This window comes from Rhinopithecus bieti, unplaced genomic scaffold (genome assembly GCF_001698545.2).
Source record: "Rhinopithecus bieti isolate Rb0 unplaced genomic scaffold, ASM169854v2 scaffold_12653, whole genome shotgun sequence".
Taxonomy (NCBI): Eukaryota; Metazoa; Chordata; class Mammalia; order Primates; family Cercopithecidae; genus Rhinopithecus; species Rhinopithecus bieti.
This window is the reverse complement of record NW_016807437.1, coordinates 959,193-983,003: the sequence shown is the minus strand read 5'-3', so window position 1 is coordinate 983,003 and position 23,811 is coordinate 959,193. Positions and strand designations below refer to the sequence as shown.

Here is a 23,811-nt window from a genome sequence, read left to right as displayed (position 1 = left end):
TATTCCATCATCTATTTAAATAAAATAATTGATATGGAAATTGGAGCCTTTTATGATTTGAAACAACGCTTACTGAAACCAAATTGGGACAAGTACCTGAAAGCAATAATACTGGATCTCTTTTGAAATATTCTATCGCATTTATTGTATTGTTTTGACTAAAGATTTTATGTCACACAGCATACAGCAAGCACAGTATAAACTTTAGAGTGAGCTACTTTTCTGTAACACTATGCATGAAAATTCACAGATTAATATATCAATCTGTTATTTAAAATAACTTAAGCTCTTTTTTTTAAATATGCAGAAATCCTTTACAAAATAACTTACCTTTTCTAAAATCGATCTTGAGTTAAAACTAAACATAATTAGACATATCAAAAAAAGAAACAAAAAAGTATGGTATCTTAAAAAAATAAATACATAAAATAAAAGGACAGTACAGCCTATTCTTCCCTGCAATGGCCATATCGTATTATACTTGAAAAACAGTATAGTTCTACCTACACAGATGAGAATGAAAGAAAACAGATTATTAAGCTTGGAAGTATGGTAACTTCCCCTGGATCACAGCTATAAGCATATTCTGGAAATGGAGTACTATGACGATCTTGACTATATATCAGAGGCATTTGTAAGCCTGAAGTGCCTAGACCCCATTCCCCAATGATCCTAATTCAGTATTTTAATAAATTCCACCTATAATTCTAGTGCATATACAAAGTTAAGAATCACTAACCCAAAGGCTTAGTTACGATTGATCAGGAAGAGTTATCCAAAGTAGTAATCATTCATTCATTCATTAAATAAACATTTATGGAGTCCCTTACTAGAAGGCAGATACTGCTCTACGCACAGGCCATACAGCAGAGAACAAAGTTCCTGCTTACTGAAGTGTTATATTCTATTTGGGCGAGGCCCACCAGTCACAAATAAACAAGGAAATATACAGTATACCAGATGGCAATAAGTGAAAACCCTCCATAGAAGTTATAGGGAGTGCTGGTAGAACTCTTACTTTGTAAAGAGGCAGGGAAAGGCCTCTCTCAGGTGATATTTGAACAGAGACCAGAAGAGAGTGATTGAGTGAATAAACTTTCTTGGTGTGATAAGGACTGGGGGAGAATAAAGTAGTTTAGCCCAACTATATGTCTTATACCTCTAGGGAAATTTGATTCTGTTATAGCCAGACTTTTAGAGACCATGTTGTAGCTGCAAATTAAATACTTGGAGTTTTCAGAATCAAACACAGAGATTTATGTTAGTTCCAAATCAAGCCTAAGACTGTATATTTACACATCACATAATTTAATAAATGGGCCACATGAACATGCTGAGTAGTGTTTACACTTTGTGATTTCCAAGCTTCTAAGCTTCTCAAAGGGAAACAATAGTAAAAGTGGTCTATTTAAAAATCTTAACTCAGTTTGGTTTTCTCTTCAATTCTGTCTGAACTTCAGAGACTTTAATGTGAGTAGAAGTATCGTTCTTATCATGAAAGATTGCATTTCCCATTACCTCATAATATTTATATATGTGGTTACATAAGTCTATATTTTGGTGAGTTATGTTACTGACAGATCATATCTGAAAATATGATAACTGTATTAGCATGTTAGGTAAATTAGCACTGACATGTGCTCTGCAAATGACTTAGCACTCAGTGTGGCTCATGCAACCACTCCACCTCATTTTCCTGATCAGAATGGTTTTCACATACCATGCGACTAATATTTACTGGGTACCTATTCACAGATAGTGCTGCCCTAGCTCCTGAGAAGACAAAAATATATATATAGGATTTATCCAGTCTTGGTCTTCATAAATTAGCAATATACATTGTTTGACACACAAAAGCAAACAAAGTACAGGCTAGTTCCTGACTAGATAGAAAAACAGGGTAAAGAGTTCAGAGAAAATGGAAAAGGATGCAATCTGGGAAGACTTTATGAAGAAATGAAATATGAACTAGAATCTGAAGGATGGTTCGAATTCAGATAGGATGGGAGGGGGGAACGAAAGAAGTACAACAGAACCAAATGCACAATATAAAAAACCAATTCATTCAAACATTAAAATTCAGTAGTAATTCCAAATATCAAAGCATTTACCCATTTTTCATTGCTAATATAAAAAGCTAACATAAACAAAGGGGTAGAGAAAGTCTTTGTTTGGGATATAGTAACACACACCCACCTTAATATGTTCTAGCCAATGAGTAGATTCCAAGTTAGACAACCAGTGAGTTTCCTCAATGTTGGGGTACACAATCTCCTTAAGTTTTCTTAATGATTCTCTCATAACATGAATATTGTGGATATCCAGAAAAACTAGTTCAGCATTTTGATAGGCATCTTCACTTTCATAACCTCCACCCTTTGCCTGGAAAAAAGCACATCATGGAAAATCATAATGAATGCACATCTGTGGACAAGTGACATAAAATATCCAATAGCCTAAAAGATGATACATATTACTGGAGACCACGAAAACTCCACAGGAAAATGTGGATGGCTCAGGACAAGTTATTTAGCACAACCACTCGCTTCCTCATGTTCTTCTTTACCAAATGAATATATACGTACTCTGACTTGCTTATGTGGCCTGTTATTAAATGTGAAACACATATGAGGGTATTTAAACATTGTAAAGCACTAAATTTCCCCAGCCATACTTCAAGTTCTACCCAAGCATAAGTTCTTATAGAAGACTTCCTTTCATATATACTGAAATTACCAGACTGTAAGTTTCAGGTGCTGCGACCACATGTCTGGTTTACCTATGCTTCTTCACCTCCCGCCTCTTCACCTCATTTTAATCTCATATCTGAGAAATAAATTCCTTGCAATCAAAATGACCTGCTTCATTTTAACCACATAATTCTTTTAAATAAAAGAACAAGTATAAAAGCACAGAATGCTATCATGAATGTTCTCAAAGACTTAAATCTACATCTACAGAACAGAATGAGAAAATATTTGGTGTTCAAAATAAGCTATGGCTAGAAAGAACCTAATTTTCTGGACTTAATCTTTTATATTCCATGAATAAAATATTCTATCTTCTACTTAACTCGTGTGTAAAATCATACTTCTTAGAGCCCTAATAGAAACAAATTAGGAAAATACTGGAGCAGCAAATATAATTATATAAAATTAAGTGATCATATGACCCACATCTTTGCAAACAACAGAACCCACGAACTCATAAACAGCAACAAATTACTGAAAGAACAGAAGTTCAGCTTCCTTTCTGACACTGAGAGTCTGGGAAATCATTTGGCACAATTATAGAATTAACAGTGTTTCAATGGATACCTGTTAACAAGGATTACTTCTGAAGAGTGGGAATAAGACAGGAACTTTCGATTCAAATTTGTTGCAACATTTTAGAAAGACAGCAGTGGTAACAACTATACAGAACCTGTCACAGAAACACATAGAATGAAAATGCCCTGGAATCAGGTAGTGGTGATGGTTGTACAACTTTGTGAATATACTAAAAGCATTGAAATGTACACTTGAAAAGATGAGCACTTTTCAGTAATGGTACCTGCTGCTGTAGTTAAGTTGTTATGTCTTCTCTCTCCTTCCCTCCTCCTATAGATTTGGTCAACTGAACCAAAATTTCAATTTCCACAATGCTAGTATTTATTCTGCTGGAACAATCAGCTACAGCTGACTGTCAGTTCATTAGTCTGAATAACTTGTTCAGGTGGAGGACGGTCAGAAGAGGGCACCACTAGTCACTGAGAACACTAGTTTGCTATTCCTAGAGCAGGACTATACAGGGACTTCAGTGAGTCATAAACTCAGTTGTCAAATTTGGAGAAGTGGGAAACTAAGAATAATTGAACACCTAGTTATTATGTAAGTAAGCACAAGGTTATGCATTATTTTTTATTAAATGATGTTTGCTCCCAAAACAACACTGTTAACTTTTTTTTTTTTTTTTTTTTGAGACGGAGTCTCACTCTGTCGCCCAGGCTGGAGTGCAGTGGCCGGATCTCAGCTCACTGCAAGCTCCACCTCCGGGGTTTATGCCATTCTCCTGCCTCAGCCTCCCGAGTAGCTGGGACTACAGGCGCCCGCCACCTCGCCCGGCTAGTTTTTTTTTGTATTTTTTTTAATAGAGACGGGGTTTCACCGTGTTAGCCAGGATGGTCTCGACCTCCTGACCTCGTGATCCGCCCGTCTCGGCCTCCCAAAGTGCTGGGATTACAGGCTTGAGCCACCGCGCCCGGCCCACTGTTAACTATTATTCTCATTTTTACCAATAAACAAATTGAGGTCTAAAGAGGTTAAATAATTCAAAATCATACCGTCAAGTTGAAGAGCCAAGACTAGAACGTATATCTTTACCAGTGTAGAGCTTGAGCTCTTTTTACTACACTGTGGCCCTGCCAAACTCAGCTGATCCATGAAAGCATAATTATAATCATAATTACTAAGAGACCATCTGACCTTGTTGGCAACAGCATTAACACTTGGCCGGGCATCAAATATAAAGATTTTGTGAGATTGGGCATTGGAATCCATGATAGCTTGAAGGTATTTTTCATCTTCTTTGCTTCGCTTTCCACTCACTCCAACCATGGGCTGGCTACACCGAGTTACTGTGGCTTGACTTTCAGGATGAATCCATGATAAAACCTTAATGAGGAAAAAAAAGGTAACACACCTTTTACATACTTCTCTGTTTATAATTCTCAAAAACAGTACTCAATAAATCTCTGCTTTCTAATTGGATCCAAAGCCTGACCATGAAAGGACATCTGGGGCTGCTAGGAAAAATAATCGCCTTTCTTTCAAGCCAATTCTGGCATGTGGAAAACTTGGTCTAATTCTTTAGTCAGATACTGATTTAGGAAAGTCGTTGATTATTGGGAAATGTTGCCTCCTGGAAAAAATACTTTGAAACAGGGCTAAGTAAATCCCACTTAATATACTAGCAAAACTGCTCAGTTCTAAAAGCCTTTAGAATCTATGAATTTTGTACCTAAAATTATTTAAGCTCATCTTTCTAAGATCCAGTTATACATTTGTAAGGTGTTCTTTCTAGGACTTAAAAAAAAAAAAGAACATTTATCACCATGACTAAAGAATATACAATAAGATAAATAGTGACTAATACACAGAGCAAACTTTGCTTTTCAGTGAAGAATCATGCAATTCTGTGTAGTTTATCTAATACCCATATCACACTCTCCGGAAGCCTCTTTAAGTCTTTCCTCCAGTTTTAACTTTACTAAATAAATCAATCTCCAATATCCCCACGAAAGACCTGCTGCTGTAGCTATTTATATCCTGAATCCATTCTCCCACTCATTAATCTCGGCATTACGTTGAGTAAAAAAGCACTTGCAAAGGCTCGTCCAAACTCCAAACTTCCTACTTACTGGGATACGGCCTCTTGATCTGAAGGATCCCACTCTCTTTAATTCTTCGTCAGGAATATTTGCTGGCACAACCAGGAGGGCAGGGTATGTATCACAAAGTTCGTATCGTTCATTTATCTTTGTTATTCTCCAGCTTTCATTTGGAATTCCCTACATGTGAAATGAAACATAAGACAAATTTCTATCTAACTAAAATATTAAACGACACCAGGACAGAAGTCATCCTGTTCAATCTCTCTGACCTCTACTGTCCATCTCCTAAAGTGTTGGGATAGCTGTTGTCAGCCTGTGGTACCAGGCTTTTAGAATTAGATATTCTGATATAGGGATATGTATTCATTTTTGGAACCCAATTCCCAATTTGATGTTAAATAACAGACATTAATTCACTAAATATTGAGTGTGGGCCTGTGCTAAGCATATTCAGGAGGAGGGAGGAAACATTAATACTTCAAATGTTCCTATTCTTTTTTTGAGATAGAGTCTCGCTCTGTTGCCCAGGCTGGAGTGCAGTGGTGCGATCTCAGCTCATTGCAACCTCTGCCTCCCGGGTTCAAGTGACTCTCCTGCCTCAGCCTCCTGAGTAGCTGGGAGTACAGGTGTACGCCACCATGCTGGGCTAATTTTTGTATTTTCAGTAGAGACAGGGTTGGCCAGGATGGTCTCAATCTCCTGACCTCGTGATCCACGTGCCTTGGCCTCCCAAAGTGCTGGGATTACAGGCGTGAGCCACCACACCTGGCCAAATGTTTCTATTTTTTTTTTTGGAGACAGAGTTTCACTCTTGTTGCCCAGGCTGGAGTGCAATGATGTGATCTCGGGTCACTGCAACCTCTGCCTCCCGGGTTCAAGCGATTCTCCTGCCTCAGCCTCCCCAGTACCTGGGATTACAGGCATGCGCCACCATGCGTGGCTAATTTTTTATTTTTAGTAGAGACAGGGTTTCACCATGTTGGTCAGGCTGGTCGCGAACTCCTGACCTCAGGTGATCCGCCTGCCTTGGCCTCCCAAAGTGCAGGGTCTCATTCAGTTTGACTGGATGATTGACTTTGTTGCCATTCATCTATACAAAGAAATATCAGAAGTCAGGCGCCAAGTGTCCACCAGAGTGCTACATACAAAGCTATCACTTATATACATAAAGTACATTTTTCACTCAGGTACTAATGGATTTTGCTAATCTAAAATATATTAGAAAAGTAAGGGAGGCATGCAAGGCAAAATAACAGGCAACAGGCAAGAAAAGTGTTTAAAACAATTTTTTAAAAATATATCAACTATTGAGCTCTCGTGCTTCTTCAACATCTGCTATTTTATAGTGTACTACTTCACATTATAGGATTACTTAATAAGACAACTGAAATTTTCCATCCTTCACTATATACAAAATTAAGCTATTATATTAAATGATTGGACTTAAGAAAATCTTTAAAATTTTATGATCTCTGAAAATTCTTATCAAACAAAAAGAATTGAAAGTGAAAAATACATTTACTGAGCATCTACTATGTGTAGGCACTTTGCCAGCCTCTTTACACCAAACACAGATATATTTTACTGTACTCAGGTTTCATTAACTTCATTTCATAAAGAAACTATGGCACAGTTTGTAATTTGGCCAAAGCTATACATTAGGAATTAGTAGAGAATTCCATGACCATTCCAAATCTGTCCTTTTTATATAAAAGCACATTATTCCTCAAGAAAAATTTATTATCCTAGTTCACTAAATTGTAAAAATCTCAAAGAGTAGAATGTACTCTCCTTTAAAGAAGTATTTCTCAAGCTGTTGCCAAACACCCAGAAGGATGTTAACATTAAGAAATAAAATTCCCTTCCAGCAAACACTCTCAATAGCACTTCTATTTATCCCTAACTGTTCTTTCATTAGTACCTTACATCCTGTTTACCCCATATAATTAGCCTGGTCCCATCTTGCTCCCTATGGTGTACATCTTTCCCTCCCTCCTGATTTCCTTGACTTCAGATATTCTGGACAACTTCAAGATGAAAGTTAAACCCTGCACCAGGCCGCTTATTATCTTTATACATATTTTTACCCATGACTTATTTCCACAAGTAAAAGGCTTAATTAGAGGTTTTTAACAAAATATTCACGTGCTGGCCAGGCACGGTGGCTCATGCCTGTAATCCCAGCACTTTGGGAGGCTGAGGCGGGCAGATCACTAGAGGTCAGGAGTTCAAGACCAGCAACTGGCCTTTTTTTTTTTTTTTTTTTTTTCAGATGGGGTCTTGCTCTGTTGCCCAGGCTGTAGTGAAATAGCTCCATCTGGCTCACTGCAACCTCCACCTCCCATGTTCAAGCGATTCTCCTGCCTCAGCCTCCCGAGTAACTGGGATTAGGGACACACACCACCACACCTGGCTAGGTTTTGTAATTTTAGTAGGGACGGGGTTTCACCATGTTGGCTAGGCTGGTTTTGAATTCCTGACCTCAAGCGATCAGCCCACCTCAGCCTCCCAAAGTGCNTTTTTTTCAGATGGGGTCTTGCTCTGTTGCCCAGGCTGTAGTGAAATAGCTCCATCTGGCTCACTGCAACCTCCACCTCCCATGTTCAAGCGATTCTCCTGCCTCAGCCTCCCGAGTAACTGGGATTAGGGACACACACCACCACACCTGGCTAGGTTTTGTAATTTTAGTAGGGACGGGGTTTCACCATGTTGGCTAGGCTGGTTTTGAATTCCTGACCTCAAGCGATCTGCCCACCTCAGCCTCCCAAAGTGCTGGAATTACAGGCGTGAGCCACCACGCCTGGCTTAACTACTTTAAATAATTCTTTCTGTTCTAACAGGTGTGTAAAAGTGGCATGATCATGTGAGGTGAATGAAGTGAGTAACAAGTATTGTATCTCATTGCTATCCCTTCAAAGTTGATACTATATCCCAGTACCATATTCAGATAAGGAAAATTGAGTGGCCTGGCCAACATGGATGAAACCCCGTTTCTATTATACAAAACTCAGCCGGGAATGGTAACTCATGCCTGTAATTTCAGCTACTTGGGAAGCTGAGGGAGGAGAACTGCTTGAACCCAGGAGGTGAAGGTTGCAGTGACATAAGATCGTGCCACTGCACTCCAGCCTGGATGATACAGTGAGATTCCATCTTAAAACTTATATGTAATATATATACACACACAATTCACTATTTTTTAGTATAGCATGTGTATACTTATATATTTCATATTTTATATATCGTATATATTTTTTATATATATTTTATATATATGTATATATATTTTCACATGCTATACTAAAAGGTACAGTGAATTGGCAAGTTTAAAGAGATGGTATTCAACCAAGAAACTTGGTTATCATCTTTAACTCCTCCCTCTCCCTTATCCCTTACATCCAGTCAGTGACCAATTTCTATGATTTTGCCTCCAGAAATACCAGAAATTTGCTCACTTTTTTCAGTTCTTACCACCACTTCCCTAATTCAGGCCATTATCACTTCTCTCCTGTCCCTCCATAATCCATTCTCTATACTGCTTCCACAGTAATCTTTTAAGATGCAAAAGGGATTATGTCATTCCTCTGCTTAAAATCAATGGCTACCTATTGCTTTTCATATAAAGTATGAAATCCTTTACCAGACTTAGCAAAGCCCTCTACAATCTGCTTTCTCCAGATCTCTCCCTTGCCACCATATGCTCTGGTCTAGTCTATATCAGACATCTTTCAGCTCCCAGATGGCTTCATGTTCTCTCCCTACAGTACTTGCTCTATCAGACTATTCATTACATTATATTGTAATTGTTAATCTATTTGTTTGAATGCTCCATTGAACACAAACTCTTTGGGAACCTGGACTTTATAATTTTGTTTCCTATTTTAGCCACTAGTATTTAGAAGGTATTATATGAATTTGATAAATGCATAAATGAATAAATCAGTGAACCATAGGAAATTTCCATAAGAAGCAAAATCAGTTTCCAAAGTTTTCTTTGAAAACATGGAGTTAGAGCTAAGAAGATCAGATCACTTGAGAAGCATACATTGGAGAGCCTAATGCACCATCCCCCAACTCAGAAAGGTACTCCCATCTCCCACTCCACTTCCCATATCCTTGTAAAATCACTACCAGGAGAACTACTGTTCTCATGGGGAATGTCACATTATTCAGGTAAGTAGCAGGGTGGGGTAGGAATGAGAACCACGGACTTAAATTACCTTCATGGCTACCTCATTCTTAGATAAGCTGACACGCCTATCTTCACTAAAAACTGCCTTTCAAGCAGAAAACTGGAATTGGCTAGCCCTCAGACACTCTCTTTGTAGACAGTACTAAAAATATACTGACAACTATTGATCTTTGGTATATATCTACTCTCCAAGCAAAATCACTGCCCTTCAGTATCCACTTGTCAGGGTCAAGTTATTATACAAACTGAAAGGATTATGGCTTTCTTAGTTACTTACATTCCAGTTCTAAGGATAAATTCTGTTTCCCTTGACTGAAGTGACTGTTTTCCAAGTTTGTTAAGTAATGCATGTGACTTATATTGGGTATTTCTGCAGGAGACCATGCTCGTTATCTTTTTTGTTCATTTCTTGAGATAAGGTCTCTGCACTCCTTACCCGTCTGGACTGCAGTGGTGCAATCACAACTCACTGTAGCCTCAATCTCCAGGGCTCAAGCAATCCTCCCACATCAGCCTCCAGAGTAGCTAGGACTTCAGGCATGCACCACCACGCCTGGCTAATTTTTGTATTTTTTGTAGAGATAGGGTTACACCATGTTGCCCAGGCTGGTGTCGAACTCCCGAGCTCAAGCAATCCCACCTTGGCTTCTCAAAGTGCTGGGATTACAGGTGTGAACCACTGCACTGGGCTGCTCATTAATTATCTTTATACAGATTTTTACCCGTGACTTGATATTTTCCTTTTTTTTTTTTTTTTTGAGATAGGGTCTCACTCTGTCACCCAGGCTGGAGTGCAGTGGCACATTCATGGCTCACTGCAGCCTCGAGCTCCAGGGCTCAATCAGTCCTCCTGCCTCAACACCCCTGGATAGCTGTGACTACAAGCATGTGTCACCACACCTGGCTAATTTTTGTATTTTTGGTAGAGACAGGGTTTCACCATGTTTCCCAGGCTTGTCTTGAACTCCTGGGCTCAAGCAGTCCTCCTGCCTTGGCCTCCCAAAGTGCTGGGATTACAGGTGTGAGCCACTGTGCCCAGACTGATGACTTGATTTTTCTTGGCCTTATCCACAAATTCCATAGTCCTGTCTATAATCACTGCATATTGTATATGTCCTTCAAGAGTAAATTAAAGAAACATTCTCTTATATGACAAACCTAAACAGTTATTAATAGCTTTGCCCATTTTTATTATTTATTTACTTATTTTTTTGAGACATGGGGCATCTCACTGTTGCCCAAGCTTGAGTGCAGTGCCACATTCACAGCTCACCACAGCCTTGATCTCCTGGGCTCAGGTGGTGCTCTCACCTCAGCCTCCCAAGTAGCTGAGACTACAGGTGCACGCCACACCTGGCTAATTTTTGTTTTTTTGTATAGATGGGGTTTCACTACGTTGCCCACGCTGATCTCAAACTCCTGGGCTCAAGTGATCTGCCTGTCTCAGCTCCCAAAATGCTGGGATTACAGGTGTGAGCCACTGTGCCCAGCCTTTGCTCATTTTTGAAGAGATATAGTCTAATTTCTTTTAACACGATTAAGTGTAGATCTATTGAATGAATGTGGCTTTCATTTTTTTAGTGGCAGCACATGATAAAGCCAGTCATGATACCTGTTTTTCAGAGCCTCACAATGCAAAAACTATAATAATCATCATTTGGACAGATTTTTACAATTTACAAAGTGCCTTTCTATATGTTACCAATCCTTCAAACATCCCATAACGTGGTATCTATCACCAAGTAAAAAATGAAGGCAGTGTGCCATAAATGACTCATTTAAGAGCCTATATCGAAGTGTGAGAGTAAGAACTAGAGCTAAAATTCAAAACTAAGTCTTCTAAATGTGCTAGAATTAGAGTGTGGTGGTAACTGCACAATTTTGTGAATATGTTAAAAAGCAGTGGACTGTATACTTTAAAATAGTAAATTTTATGGTATGTGAGTTATATCTCAATTTTATAAAACAGAAAGGTCTATATGTTTGGAGATGGTACCATCTCCAAAATATATTAATGAAAAAAGAAAAGCACAGAAGAGTGTGCATGGCATGCTACCATATGCTTAAAAAAACAATACCCAAACATACGTACACAAGCTTTGTAGACATGAAACCTTTGAAAAAAATAGGAAACCAATAATGTCATTTCCTAAAGGGAGGGAAACTGGAATGGCTGGGGGGACACAGGGTTGTCCTGGTAGGAAAACCTACCTTTCAGTATACCCTGCTGGACCTTTTGAATTTTGTACAGAATGCAAGTATTACCACTTCCTCTTTTAAATTTAAAGGGGTGAAAGTGAATAATCTGATGCTTTATCATTAGTCCTTAATTTTAAGAGATCATCTGCATTTTCTTCTGTAATAAACTTAAAATATATCCAAGAAAAAAATCTTAAAACTACGGCTTCTAACTAGTGTCCTGACTCCATTAGACCTTTTAGTTGATTCAGAAAGTTTCTCACTCTGCAAAAAAAAAAAAAAAAAAAGCCAACAAATTCATCTAGTAAGTCAAAGACCATAAAGCATCCATACCATTTTATGTAGAAGCCAATGCTCTATTCTTACTGTCACAATTCCTAATCTCATAATTCTCTTTCTGTATGGGTACAGTTGTTCATTTACACTTTAACTTATTTTTTCTTTTCAGTAATAATTTATTTCTTTTATTTAGACACAGTTACCTCATCTGCTTTCCAAAGTTCTACACTGAATGCTCCTGGGACAGCAATTTCTTCCCAGATTCCCAAAGAGTAGTCCTCATTTTTATAATTTCTAAAGACACTTGCTAGACTTTTTGTTGCTTAGTCATCTTCTTCTGACACTGGATTTTTGAGTTAGCACAAATCTCCTAACATGTTTCTTGTATACTCTTGGCTTTTAGTTGATTCCATTTATTTTGTATTCTATTTCATATTTTGCCAATTAACTTTATAACTAAATGAGGAAATTTCAACTTCACTTTCCACATGTAAGTGCGGTAACAAACCCCACTTCAAGTCATTTAGATATCTTTAGCTCTCTGGTGGTGGTTCTTTACCTCTACTTATTGTGGTTTTGTAAAACCACAATTAATTAGAAATGTTATAATTAAAATGCTATGTTTGAAATTTAAATACAAAAGTAAAAGCTCAAGAATTTTCGTATTTGAATTCTAGAATATTCTAGATAACAAATCGAATGATTACCAAGAAATAATCAGTATGTCTTAAATTCTCAAGAAAGCATAGTGGACAGGAGGAAAGTTAAAAATAAAGAAAAGACTATTTTAGGTGGGGCTTAATGCAGTATAGAGACTTTTTGGGAAGTGGTATACTGAAGGAAGAATAGGAAGAATGATATACTAAAACAGATTTCAAGATTGAATTCTGCTTTAATCTGTTACTGTAGTGAATTACTGTGGTATGAGATATGCTGGTTTTCATACGTGGTTCACTCAGTTTTCTTTGTAATGAAAAGAATACAAAATACTAAAATTGAAAGAAAAGAAAGTACATACCTGCCTTCTATACTCTAAAAGAGGGTCATATAGCTTCCATCCGTTTTCAGGGAATACTTCTTTGTATTCAAAAGCAAAAAGAGGCTACAAAAAAGTAAACAATGGTAAGAGCTAAAAAAGATATTCACAAAGGTAATGAATCAGAAATGTATCCATATATCCAAAGTTTTCATTTATTTATCTGCAAGAACAGTTTATGTATTAGCATCCTTTTTTGTATTATAGTTTTTGTTTTATAATTTTGAAAATCTATTTTTTTACATATTTTTTAAGCATACAAAAAAGCAAAGACACTTGACAACAAAACTTACCAAATATTAACATATTATTATATTTCCTTCAGATTATCTTTGGTAGCCTTTGTAGGTTTACTTTCAAATAAAGACATTACATTTAAAACAACTATGATGCCAAAACAAAAAAAAAATTTGAACTGGAGTCATAAGACCAACGTTGATTCCAAATGGTACTCCTACTAACTGTGCCCTTGAGTTAACTGCTTACCTGATGTTGCTTTCATCGCTAAACAGGGATAAATAATATCTACCACCATAGGCTACAGAGAAGTGAAGTGATGTAAACGTGGGAGTCTAACACTGTCTATAGCACATAGTGGGAACTCAGGGTTTGCCTACCCTTACCTCCCAAATTGCTAGTCTTAACTGGCTCCCAATTAGAAAGGAGATTTCAAATCCTAATGAAGACAACAGGCAACTTTTCATCATGCAAACACCCTGAATAACCAGATCATGTAATCATAAAATGTTAGTGCTGGATTGGACCTCAGAAATCAGCTAGTCCAGCTTCCTTTATTTCATGCCTAAAGAAATTGATGCAAGATACTAGGTTATACTTACACTATACAACTGGTTAAATGTCAAATCAGGGATGTAAATGTAGAGATTCTAGACAGCTTAAACAAGTTTCTTTATACTACATCAATAATTATAGCACAAATTTTCCAAAGACAGGAAACGTTTTACCAGGTTATTAGAGACAGGAAATGCATATTTCATTAGATTCTCAAATATGGATCTTCTTGTCCGCCCCTCAGGTTTATGAGCAAATCGTAAACTCCTAATATCCTAGAAAAGATTTAGGAATCAAGTTAATAATTGTTCACTACTCACTTAAGTGAATAAATAAGGTTACTTGGAACTATCTTGTAAAATGTTAAGATTTGTGAATGTAGGATACAAAAATAAATCAGACATCAGCTCCTGGAGATAGGGAAATTATAATGGTTTACTGGGAAAAATTGAAAGAAACACAGGTACTCTACTACAAAGCAGAATTCAGACGGCAGAAAATTTACCTATGCTTATGGACTCAAAATAGGCCAGTGAAAGAGACAGTATTTGATGTAACCACTGGGGATTAACGATATTACATCTGAAGATTAATATCATGACTGACACAAACTATCAGCATATGTGCTTTCCCTGTGAAAGCCCATTTTCTCTCATAAATTTCCTTATTACTAAAACTTGATTAGTATTTGTTACATTTCATATGTGCCTTCATTTCATTATATCTGGTGATTATTTTCCTACTAACTATCCCTTCCCAGGGTTCATTTGCATTGGACCTTCTCTTCCTAAGTCCCCTGCTACTAGGCTTGTTAGAACTAAACCCTGCCTGAAAGTCTTCCTTCCTTCACTCCATAACCACATTCTTCCACTATCTATTGACACATAACCTCTGAATAGTTTAGTTTATATTATCCAGGCTCTACAATAAGGTCTAAAGACCAAGGTTCCCTTTCATTTGTCCCTAAGCAGTTTTCTATGCTCAGGCTGAATGCAGTTATTCATGTTCTGGTTTACTGGTATCTTAATAGCACTTAGAAAAAAACTGGGGATTAAGATAATTTCAAGGGCCAGACACAGTGGCTCATGCCTCTAATTCTGACACTTCGGGTGGACAAAGCAAGAGGGACACTTGAGGTGTTCTACTTCTAAAACAGTGGTGGGGAAAAATTGGTATTGTAGACTTTTCCTGTGTTCTTATCTACTGTCATTCTTTAAATGCATTGATTGATAATTGAATGAAACATAAATTGTTACAAGTTCAAGACCAGCCCGGGCAACACAGCAAGACCTTGTCTCTACAAAAAATTTAAAAAAAAATAAATTTATAAGAAAAGAATAATTTTAAGACTAATCATTTTATTTAAATGTTTTTACCTAGGCAGAGTTCAAAATAGCTTTATTATGCCTCATTTTGTAGAATCACACACAAAGCCACTCCACTACAATGTACCCACGATACGTGAGTAAGACAGTATATTATAAATCTGATCCAAAACTAGAATGCTGTCTTTACTATCTTTCAAAATAAACATGTGCAGGAACCTAAGCTGATATCTTGTTTTCCCTCAGTAAATACCTTTATAACTAGGAAAGATACTCAGAATCATTCTGTTAACCACAGAGTTCTCTGAAAGTACCATGTCAGGGGCCCTACAAATATTTGTGTTAATTGATAACGATCCTGTTCCATGGAAAAAAAATTACATTTAAAATGATTAAGATTCAAAATTATCTTCTTTCTATGTGCTACTTACTATTAAACTACAGAAAAGTGATCAGGAAACAGTGTGCTTGACATGTGGTTGACAGCAATTACACTTATAGAGCCCTTCTGACTACAGTGGAAAACCACAGGCCAGGCACAGTGGCTCATGCCTGTAATCTCAACACCTTGGGAGGCCAAGGTGGGCAGATCACTTGAGGCCAGGAGTTCGATACCAGCCTGACCAACGTGGTGAAACCTGTCTCTACCAAAAATACAAAAATTAGCCTGGCATGGTGGCATATGCCTGTAATCCCAGCTACTCAGGAGGCTGAGGTAGGAGAATCACTTGAAACCGGGAAGCAGAGGCTGCAGTGAGCCAAGATCATGCCACTGCACTCCAGCCTGGGTGACAGAGCCAGACTCTTGTCTCGAAAAAAAAAAAGAAAACTACAAAAATAATTACTAAGTCATTAGCTTTAATACCAGAGTCACAAAACTTCTAAGATTAGCATAAAGTATCTTGAATTATACACATGCTGTTTCTTTTGGCACTGGCAGAATAGCAAAAGAAAGGAACAATGTGATGTAGAATCTCAATGTACATGGGTGTTAGTGAATTAGGCCTTAATAATAGTGACCTGGAGAAGTGGTACATGGTATTAAATATCTATGACTTAATGGTAAAAATGTAACAATCTATGTTTCATTCAAATATCAATGCATTTAAAGAATGCCAGTAGATTAGAACATAAGAAAAGTCTACAATATCAATTTTTCTGCACTGTTGTTTTAGAAGTAGAAACATTGGCTGGGCATGGTGGCTCACACCTATAATCCTAGCACTCTGGGAGGCTGAGATGGGCAGATCACAAGGTCAGGAGATTGAGACCATCCTGGCTAACATGGTGAAACCCCGTCTCTACTAAAAATACACACAAAAAAATTAGCCAGGCGTGGTGGTGGGTGCCTGTGGTCCCAGCTACTCGGGAGGCTGAGGCAGGAGAATAGCGTGAACCCAGGAGGCGGGGCTTGCAGTGAGCCGAGATCACGCCACTGCACTCCAGCCTGGGCGACAGAGCGAGACTCCATCTCAAAAAAAAGAAAAATTATGAGAACTAGAAATAGAAAAGACAGGTGATGATGAATATATATTATATTTATATTATATTTATATGAATATATAATATATTTAGTTATTTAGTTCTTCCACTACAAAGTAGTGGAACTGCTCAGAGCCTTATGTTGCTAATTTGTAAATTAAAGGTAATAATGTCTATTGTGCCTACCTCACAGCATTTTTATAAGGCTCAAAGTGAAATAATGAATGTGGAAGTATATGGTATCCTATCAGTACTATGTGCATTAAAGATGGTCATTATTATTTTTTTTTTTTTTCAGACAGAGTCTTGCTTTGTTGCCCAGGCTGGAGTACAGTGGCACTATCTTGGCTCACTGCAACCTCCACCTCCCAGATTCAAGCAATTCTGCTGCCTCAGCCTCCCCAGTAGCTGAGATTACAGGTGCCCGCCACCACACCCGGTTAATTTTTGTATTTTTAGTAGAGATGGGTTTTCATCATGTTGGCCAAACTGGTCTCGAACTCTTGACCTGATGTGATCCGTCTGCCTCAGTCTCTGAAAGTATTGGGATTACAGGCGTAAGCCACCACGTCCAGCCAAGATCATCATTATTAAAAAATAAGTTATGAATTTCTGAATATATCAAAATATGTAGACTGAACTGGGCCCAAAAGAATTAAGTCTAATTCATGAATCACCTTTTCTATTACTGCTAAATTTTGTTTTCTTATATCAATGTCATACTAAAATAACATTTCTAATTGGAAATCCATTTGATATTTTGGAAACCAATTTCAAAACAGAGGTTCTATTTAATACAAAGCTTTTCAAACCAAAGAAAATCACATACACATTATAACATTTACCTTACACACAGTTTCTAGTCCATAAGAATTTTCACCTCGACTAGAAGCACCACCAATTTTTTCTACTCTACTTATCACACCAAGGGAAGCATCTAAAACAAATGGGGGATCCTAAAGAAGGAAAGAAAAAATAATTAAAACTGAGCAATTAATACTGTCCAATTATATAGCTGATCAAAATCTTAATCAGAAATGCTTTAATTAGAAATGATCAAAAATGAACAAAACTAGCTACAAACAACACACTCATGTACATACAAAAATCTAATCCGACTCTTACCCGTTCCATGCTTTTGAAATATAACCTATAATTCGTGACAGTCAGAGTTCCTCGTACAGCACCAGTGAATGGACATATATAAGTTACATCTTTGGCTGAAAAGGCAAGAAGTCCACAGTTTACTATACATTATGTGCTATTAAAACCTGGTATCTCATATTATAAAATTGTTATGATTCCTAGACTAATTTATGCTGAAAAATAACAGAACCAGTAATTTCCAGAGACCTCAGAATCCTACAACCCAAGCTTCCATCCCTGCACTAATCTGGGGAAGAAACATAGAATTAAATGGAATAGGCTGAAGAGGGGGAGGGACTTCTCGTCCCATGAGACAGAACATAAGTAAACAAAGGGGCTACTATCCTGGCTAGATAAAACAGTGTGGGTAGCTGCAGCAGAGATGGGTGAAACAGTACTGGTAATGGTGATATTAAAAATAAGCATGTCAAGGCACAGTCACCATCATCTCATTGTAGTTTCTATGTAACCTCCCCAATCTCCTGATCTTCCTCTGCCCACAGTCAAGTTTGTCAACATTATTCTAAAAATGCAATGTCCAAAACATATGTTATTCCACAAACTCCTGATCTGATTAATACTTATGGGGAAAGTTTTACAGGTGAAATGACACACATTTAAAATGTAATTTCTTAGAAAAATAACAGTATAAGAAGAGGATATTGTACTGCTGACCAACTGATGCCAGACTTTGTAAAGAAATAATCACAAATAATGTTTTATTAAATAAACGATGGATCTACATGGCATTATGTTTTGTAAAATATGCATTAACTGATTATGCAGGATAACTTAGGAATCAGTATCTCAAAATATTATTTAAAATGCCACAGTTCATAATGTCCAGTACATGGTTTTTATATCTTAAAATATTCATAAATTCCTAGTATGTCATCACTACACCAAATCAGCAGATAAAGGAGTATCTTCATCATTCCAAGGAAGTAAGGAACAATTCTGTAGAGCAACAACTTTCTAAGACCCTTGCAACGGGCTTCTGAGAAAACTTGGGGCCATGAAATATATTTAATAACCTCCTGACTTTGCTTCTCATTCAACACTTCGAAGGACTGGCTGCTTTGTATGGAATTTGAAATGAGACTGATCTTTTCACAATCATTTCTAACCTTCAAAATAGTTCCCTTAGGAAGATTTTAAGTATAAGCTACTTTTTTTAAATCATTGTTTCCAATGTACATTTCATTTACAGGGAAGCTTTTAAAATTAAATGAACCCATCATTATATAAAAATACACAAAACTTGCTTTGCACAAATAATATTTTTTCCCTTATGACTTTTTACCTCAACTAGGAAAGCTTTATTCAAGGTTACTAAAAACATTTCTGGATTCCTTCCAGAGTCAGTTTTCTTACTCGTGTAAGAAAACTCAGCCTTACTATCCTATATCCCACCACAGGAATGTCATTCTCGGGCCAGTGCTTTTCTGTTACACCTTACCCTTTATTCTAAAATCATGAGATAATATACACATAAAAGTGCTTCTAAAGTTTTAAGTACAATACAAAAATTCAAGGGTTTATACCTAGGTTACTATTATCATCATTAGTCTTTGCTTTGTTCTGTACCCTCCATCATTCCTCAAGAGATCATGACAATGGAGAAAAGAAGATAAACACAAGAAATTCTTAGACACTGACTCCTCTAGGTCAGGTAACTGACTGGATGTTAAGAGTCCAGAAAAGAAAAAAAGAGCAGTCTAGTACGACAACCAGATTTCTGACTAGAATAAATGGACAACTGGTATTGATGTCAACTGAGAGAGAGAATGCAAGAAAAAGAGTACATTTGGGGTTAAACGTGATGATTTCCATTTTGGAGATGCTGGGTATAAGGTTCCTATGGGATATTCAAGGATGTGTGTGTAAGATAGAGGCATTTGTTTACTTACATTAGGACAGGGGTTCACACTGGAGGTACAAATTTTAGAGTCATCAGCCAATATATGGCAAGTGATGTTACAAATTTAGATATGGTCAACCAAAAAGAGTATACAGGAGGGAAAAGGGAAATGGATCAAGGATGAAGTCCTAGGGCATGTTGCTATTAAAGGAAGAGGAGCCAACAAAGGAGACTGAGTGGTAACTTGAAGGTTTTTAATAAAGCCATATTTCATAATGGGAGCTGCAGTTATGGCATTAAGTTCAGAATAAGAAAAAAGAAACTGTCATAATGCTAGATGTAACCTTATTAGCTAGGTCATCTCCCTATGCTTTAGTTTTCTTCCTCATCTATAAAATGGGGTTGATGTTATTCTCAAGAATATACTCTCTGAGAATGACTGAGATAGTAAGCACTCAATAATAATAACTACTATCATTATATAATAGCCAATTCTGAAGAAATGTAAGTAGGTAGTTCAGATTGAGAGCCTGGTGTATACATAAGGCTGAGTGGTGAAAAGAAGAAGACTGAGAGGTTATTCAATCAAGAGTCAAGAGCAAGAAAAGACAAATACCATGCTAAGGACTAGGAAGCTACATTTAGTAAATAATAATCCATTTAGAATTCAGGTCCTCCCCTTGGTTTGTTTTTACACATAGAAATGACACCTAGCCAAGTAAAATTAAGCATTTTAAAATCCTTTTAAAATTATGATTGGTAACAAAATGAAAGTAGTTATATTAACTAAGAAATCATTCACTTCATTCTTCTAACATATTACTTTATTTCTCAGAGTTTATGAGTAGATATCTGTAGATTATCACACAGATGAAACAAAACAGAAGCATGAGGGAACAACACAGCTTATAAGCTCATTTTCAGTTTCCAGTCCATATTATAAGTATTAGGCTGGGCAGAGAAGGGCATCTACATACAAACAGATGCAATGGAGATGACGTACTTCAGCCAAAAATTAACCTGAGTTTATTCAGAGAAGAAAGACATGAAGGAAGCAAACAGAAGAGAAGGTATTTTAAGAAAAATTACTTGTATAAGGTGACAATTCAATGTTTGTATCTAGGCAACTCAATATCTGAATATAGTAATTCAAAATAATAAAATTTTCCTTCACAGGCTTTAGCAACAGTTTTAGCAAAAAGCCACCTACTTTTAAAGTAACCAGAGAAGAGGCAAAGTATAATTCAATTTGCATGTTTCCCAGAGTTCAAACACAAACACTAGCAGCGGGTCTAGGCCTACATTTGTAGAACACACTAAGATGCTGGGAAGGCTGCAGGTAAAGAGTTCCGCCAGACAGGAGGTGTCTCTGACAGCCAATTTATTCTCTGTATGCTGAGAGTACTGAACATTCTGCACAGTCAGAACGGAGGACATTAAGCAAAAAATACCATTACGGACCCATGTCTTTAATATTTTCTCCTGGAAGCAAGGGTGGTTCTTCCATTTCTGCTAACTTGTTAGACTCCCTCAGGACCTGGGGTGGGAAAAACAAAAAAAGAAACATTTTTTTATTCAAAGGCTACTTTTTCACTCATATTTCAACTGAGTACGCTTGTTCTTGAAGTTATAACATCGTATCACATACACTATTTTAAATCGAATTTGTTAAACTGTAGTGTTGGCATGTATAATATATGAAGTTAATGTTTTTCTAGAAAGCATTTACTGAGTGCTTAAATCATATCAAAGCACTCTACATTTGTTACACAAAAAATTTTACATGTTTTTGCACTGCATCCTAAGACAGCCTAACAATAAAAGAGCTATTATATGCTCATTTCACAGATGAGGAAAAAGCAGCTGAAAGTGGTAATTAGTTCAAGATCACATAGTTAAAATGCCAGTGTATAGATTTGAACTATAGTTGAATGAATTCCAAAGCAATGCTAAAGGGCCATAGTACATTTAAACTCAGACAAAATTAAGTTCTTATGTAGATTTAATGTTTAGAGAATTTAGAAATGATGTTGATAAATAATCTTGTTGAAAAAGAGTTTAAATAAAATCATGATCAACAAATATTACCAGGTAGTTACCTTGTGAAGGATGCTGCCCTATATTCCAAGAATGTGGATACAGAAACAGTTCTCTAAAAGAGTTACAACCCAGAGAACACAGAGACACACCCAAATTGTCATATGCTAAATATATCCCCCCTTAACTACCAAAAGCCTTCCTCACCTCCTCCCACCTCTTTCACCGTCAAACAGTAAATTTTTGTCTCCAGTCCCATTAATTCCTCCATCTTCAGCAATCTGGCTCACCTGCGGCCAATAACTAAGAACTACAAAGAACAAATTAACTTATTTTCAATAAATTTGCAATCTAAACAAATTCATTCTTTGAAAGTTTAACAATTTATTTCATAAAGTAACTTTAATGCAATACCTAAAGAAATAGTATATACACACATATATCTTTTATGTGCCACATCTAAACTTCAGAAAAGTCATCTTTACAGGTCATCTTTTAAAAATGCTATCTAGTTGCCAGTCCCTCAGTAATCTTATGTAGTCATAAGAGAAGAAAGAAAGGAGGACTGGCCTATGAAGATGGGGTTAAAAGGCAAAACTGGCCATATACAAAATATAGACTTGGGTTCACATCCTGACTGCACCACATACTAACTTGGTACTCTTAGACAAGGTTTTCAATTTCTCTATGCCTCATTTTCCCCATCTATAAAATGGTAACAATAGTACCACACATAGGTTGTTATGAAAATTAACTGAGTTAATACATTTAAAGCACTTATATCAGTGTTAACACATAAGATGTATGTAATAAGTGTTGTCTATCATTAATAATAAAAGTTCAAACAACTGATTGCCAGAATCTGCTAATAATTCTACTAATTATGAAAGCAACAAAATTAGACCCAAAGATACAAAACAAATATCAGAGTATACTGAAAAAAATCAACCACGTGAAAGATTATAGAAAGGAAGATGCTTTATTCTTCCCCTGGTCTACCACCTCACTCAGAAATACGTTTATGTCACTTATAACGCTGGGCAGTAGTTCCCGTATTGCACATGTATACCTTCTTGTGGCTACTACAGCACTGCTCCACATGACTTCCTCTTTCTCTACATTTCTACATTCAGAAAGGACCAGCAACCCCGGAAAATATTTATGTTGTGTATAGAAGAGAGGAGGGTAGTTCTGGCAAAGGCATACAGAAACATGGGAGATACAATCCTCATAAAGTTTTATAAAGTGAGAAAAGAGACAGGAAAACTCTTGCAAGTAGCACACTGTGAGAACCACACATAGGCTTTCTTATATTCTCTCTGACCAGAATGTCAAAGAGCGAGGCAATGAAAAGAAGCAATACAAGATCCTATCTTTGTCCAGCAGAGCTGCTCTAGATGACAGACTTTTAACAATAGGCATATGCTAAAGGTTGTATATAAACAACTAATTCTACACTGGAGATAGGAAAAGGAACTCCAACTAGCACTCAAGTGAACAGAACAGGGATGGGGCAATCTAGACCCTGTGTTTGTTGACAAACACTGATTCTAGACAAATCCTTAATCAAACAAGAGAAAAGACTAGGGAAAACAAGGCCTAGAAAAAAAGACAAAGAAAAGAGAATATCAACCCGAAACTTTAAAAAAGAAAAAAAAGAAGTCTTCTGAAAATAATTTTCTATAGGCATTTGTAAAAACAAGTATAAAGTACTTGGCACACTCAAAAGGAAATAAGCCGTATTTCTAATAAACAGAAAGAGAAGGCCAGGTACAGCAGCTCGTTCCTATGCTCCCAGCACTCTAGGAGGCCAAGGCGGGTGGACTGCATGAAAGCAGGAATTCAAGACCAGCCTGGACAACATGGCAAAACCCTGTCTGTACTAAAAATGCAAAAAATTAGCTGGGCAGGCATGGCATCGCGGGTCTATAGTCTCAGTTACTCAGGAGGCTGTGGTGAGAGTATTACCCTGAGCCCCGGAAGTCAAGGCTTCAGTGAGCCATGATGCACTCTACTGCACTACAGCCTGGGCAATGGGAGTGAGATCCTGCCCTAAGAAAAAAAAAAAAAAAAAAAAAAAAAAAAAAAAAA

General features: G+C 37.0%; 1 protein-coding gene across 9 annotated transcripts in view; it reads right to left on the bottom strand.

The window, feature by feature from the left end:
- The window catches only part of MTMR2 (myotubularin related protein 2), an 84,978-nt gene that overhangs the window by 12,701 nt on the left and 48,466 nt on the right, over nucleotides 1-23,811 (bottom strand). For 7 of the 9 annotated variants that reach the window (XM_017881992.1, XM_017881995.1, XM_017881997.1 and 4 more), the window contains 8 exons: nucleotides 21,145-21,220; nucleotides 17,802-17,896; nucleotides 17,522-17,632; nucleotides 14,043-14,144; nucleotides 13,060-13,143; nucleotides 5,399-5,548; nucleotides 4,464-4,652; nucleotides 2,197-2,382 (listed from right to left, as the gene is read on the bottom strand). In XM_017881992.1, the coding sequence (XP_017737481.1) occupies nucleotides 2,197-2,382; nucleotides 4,464-4,652; nucleotides 5,399-5,548; nucleotides 13,060-13,143; nucleotides 14,043-14,144; nucleotides 17,522-17,632; nucleotides 17,802-17,896; nucleotides 21,145-21,220 (993 nt within the window). Of the gene's footprint in view, nucleotides 1-2,196; nucleotides 2,383-4,463; nucleotides 4,653-5,398; nucleotides 5,549-13,059; nucleotides 13,144-14,042; nucleotides 14,145-17,521; nucleotides 17,633-17,801; nucleotides 17,897-21,144; nucleotides 21,221-21,927; nucleotides 22,031-23,811 lie in introns of all 9 variants that reach the window. The other 2 variants (XM_017881998.1, XM_017882000.1) reach the window with 1 other exon arrangement.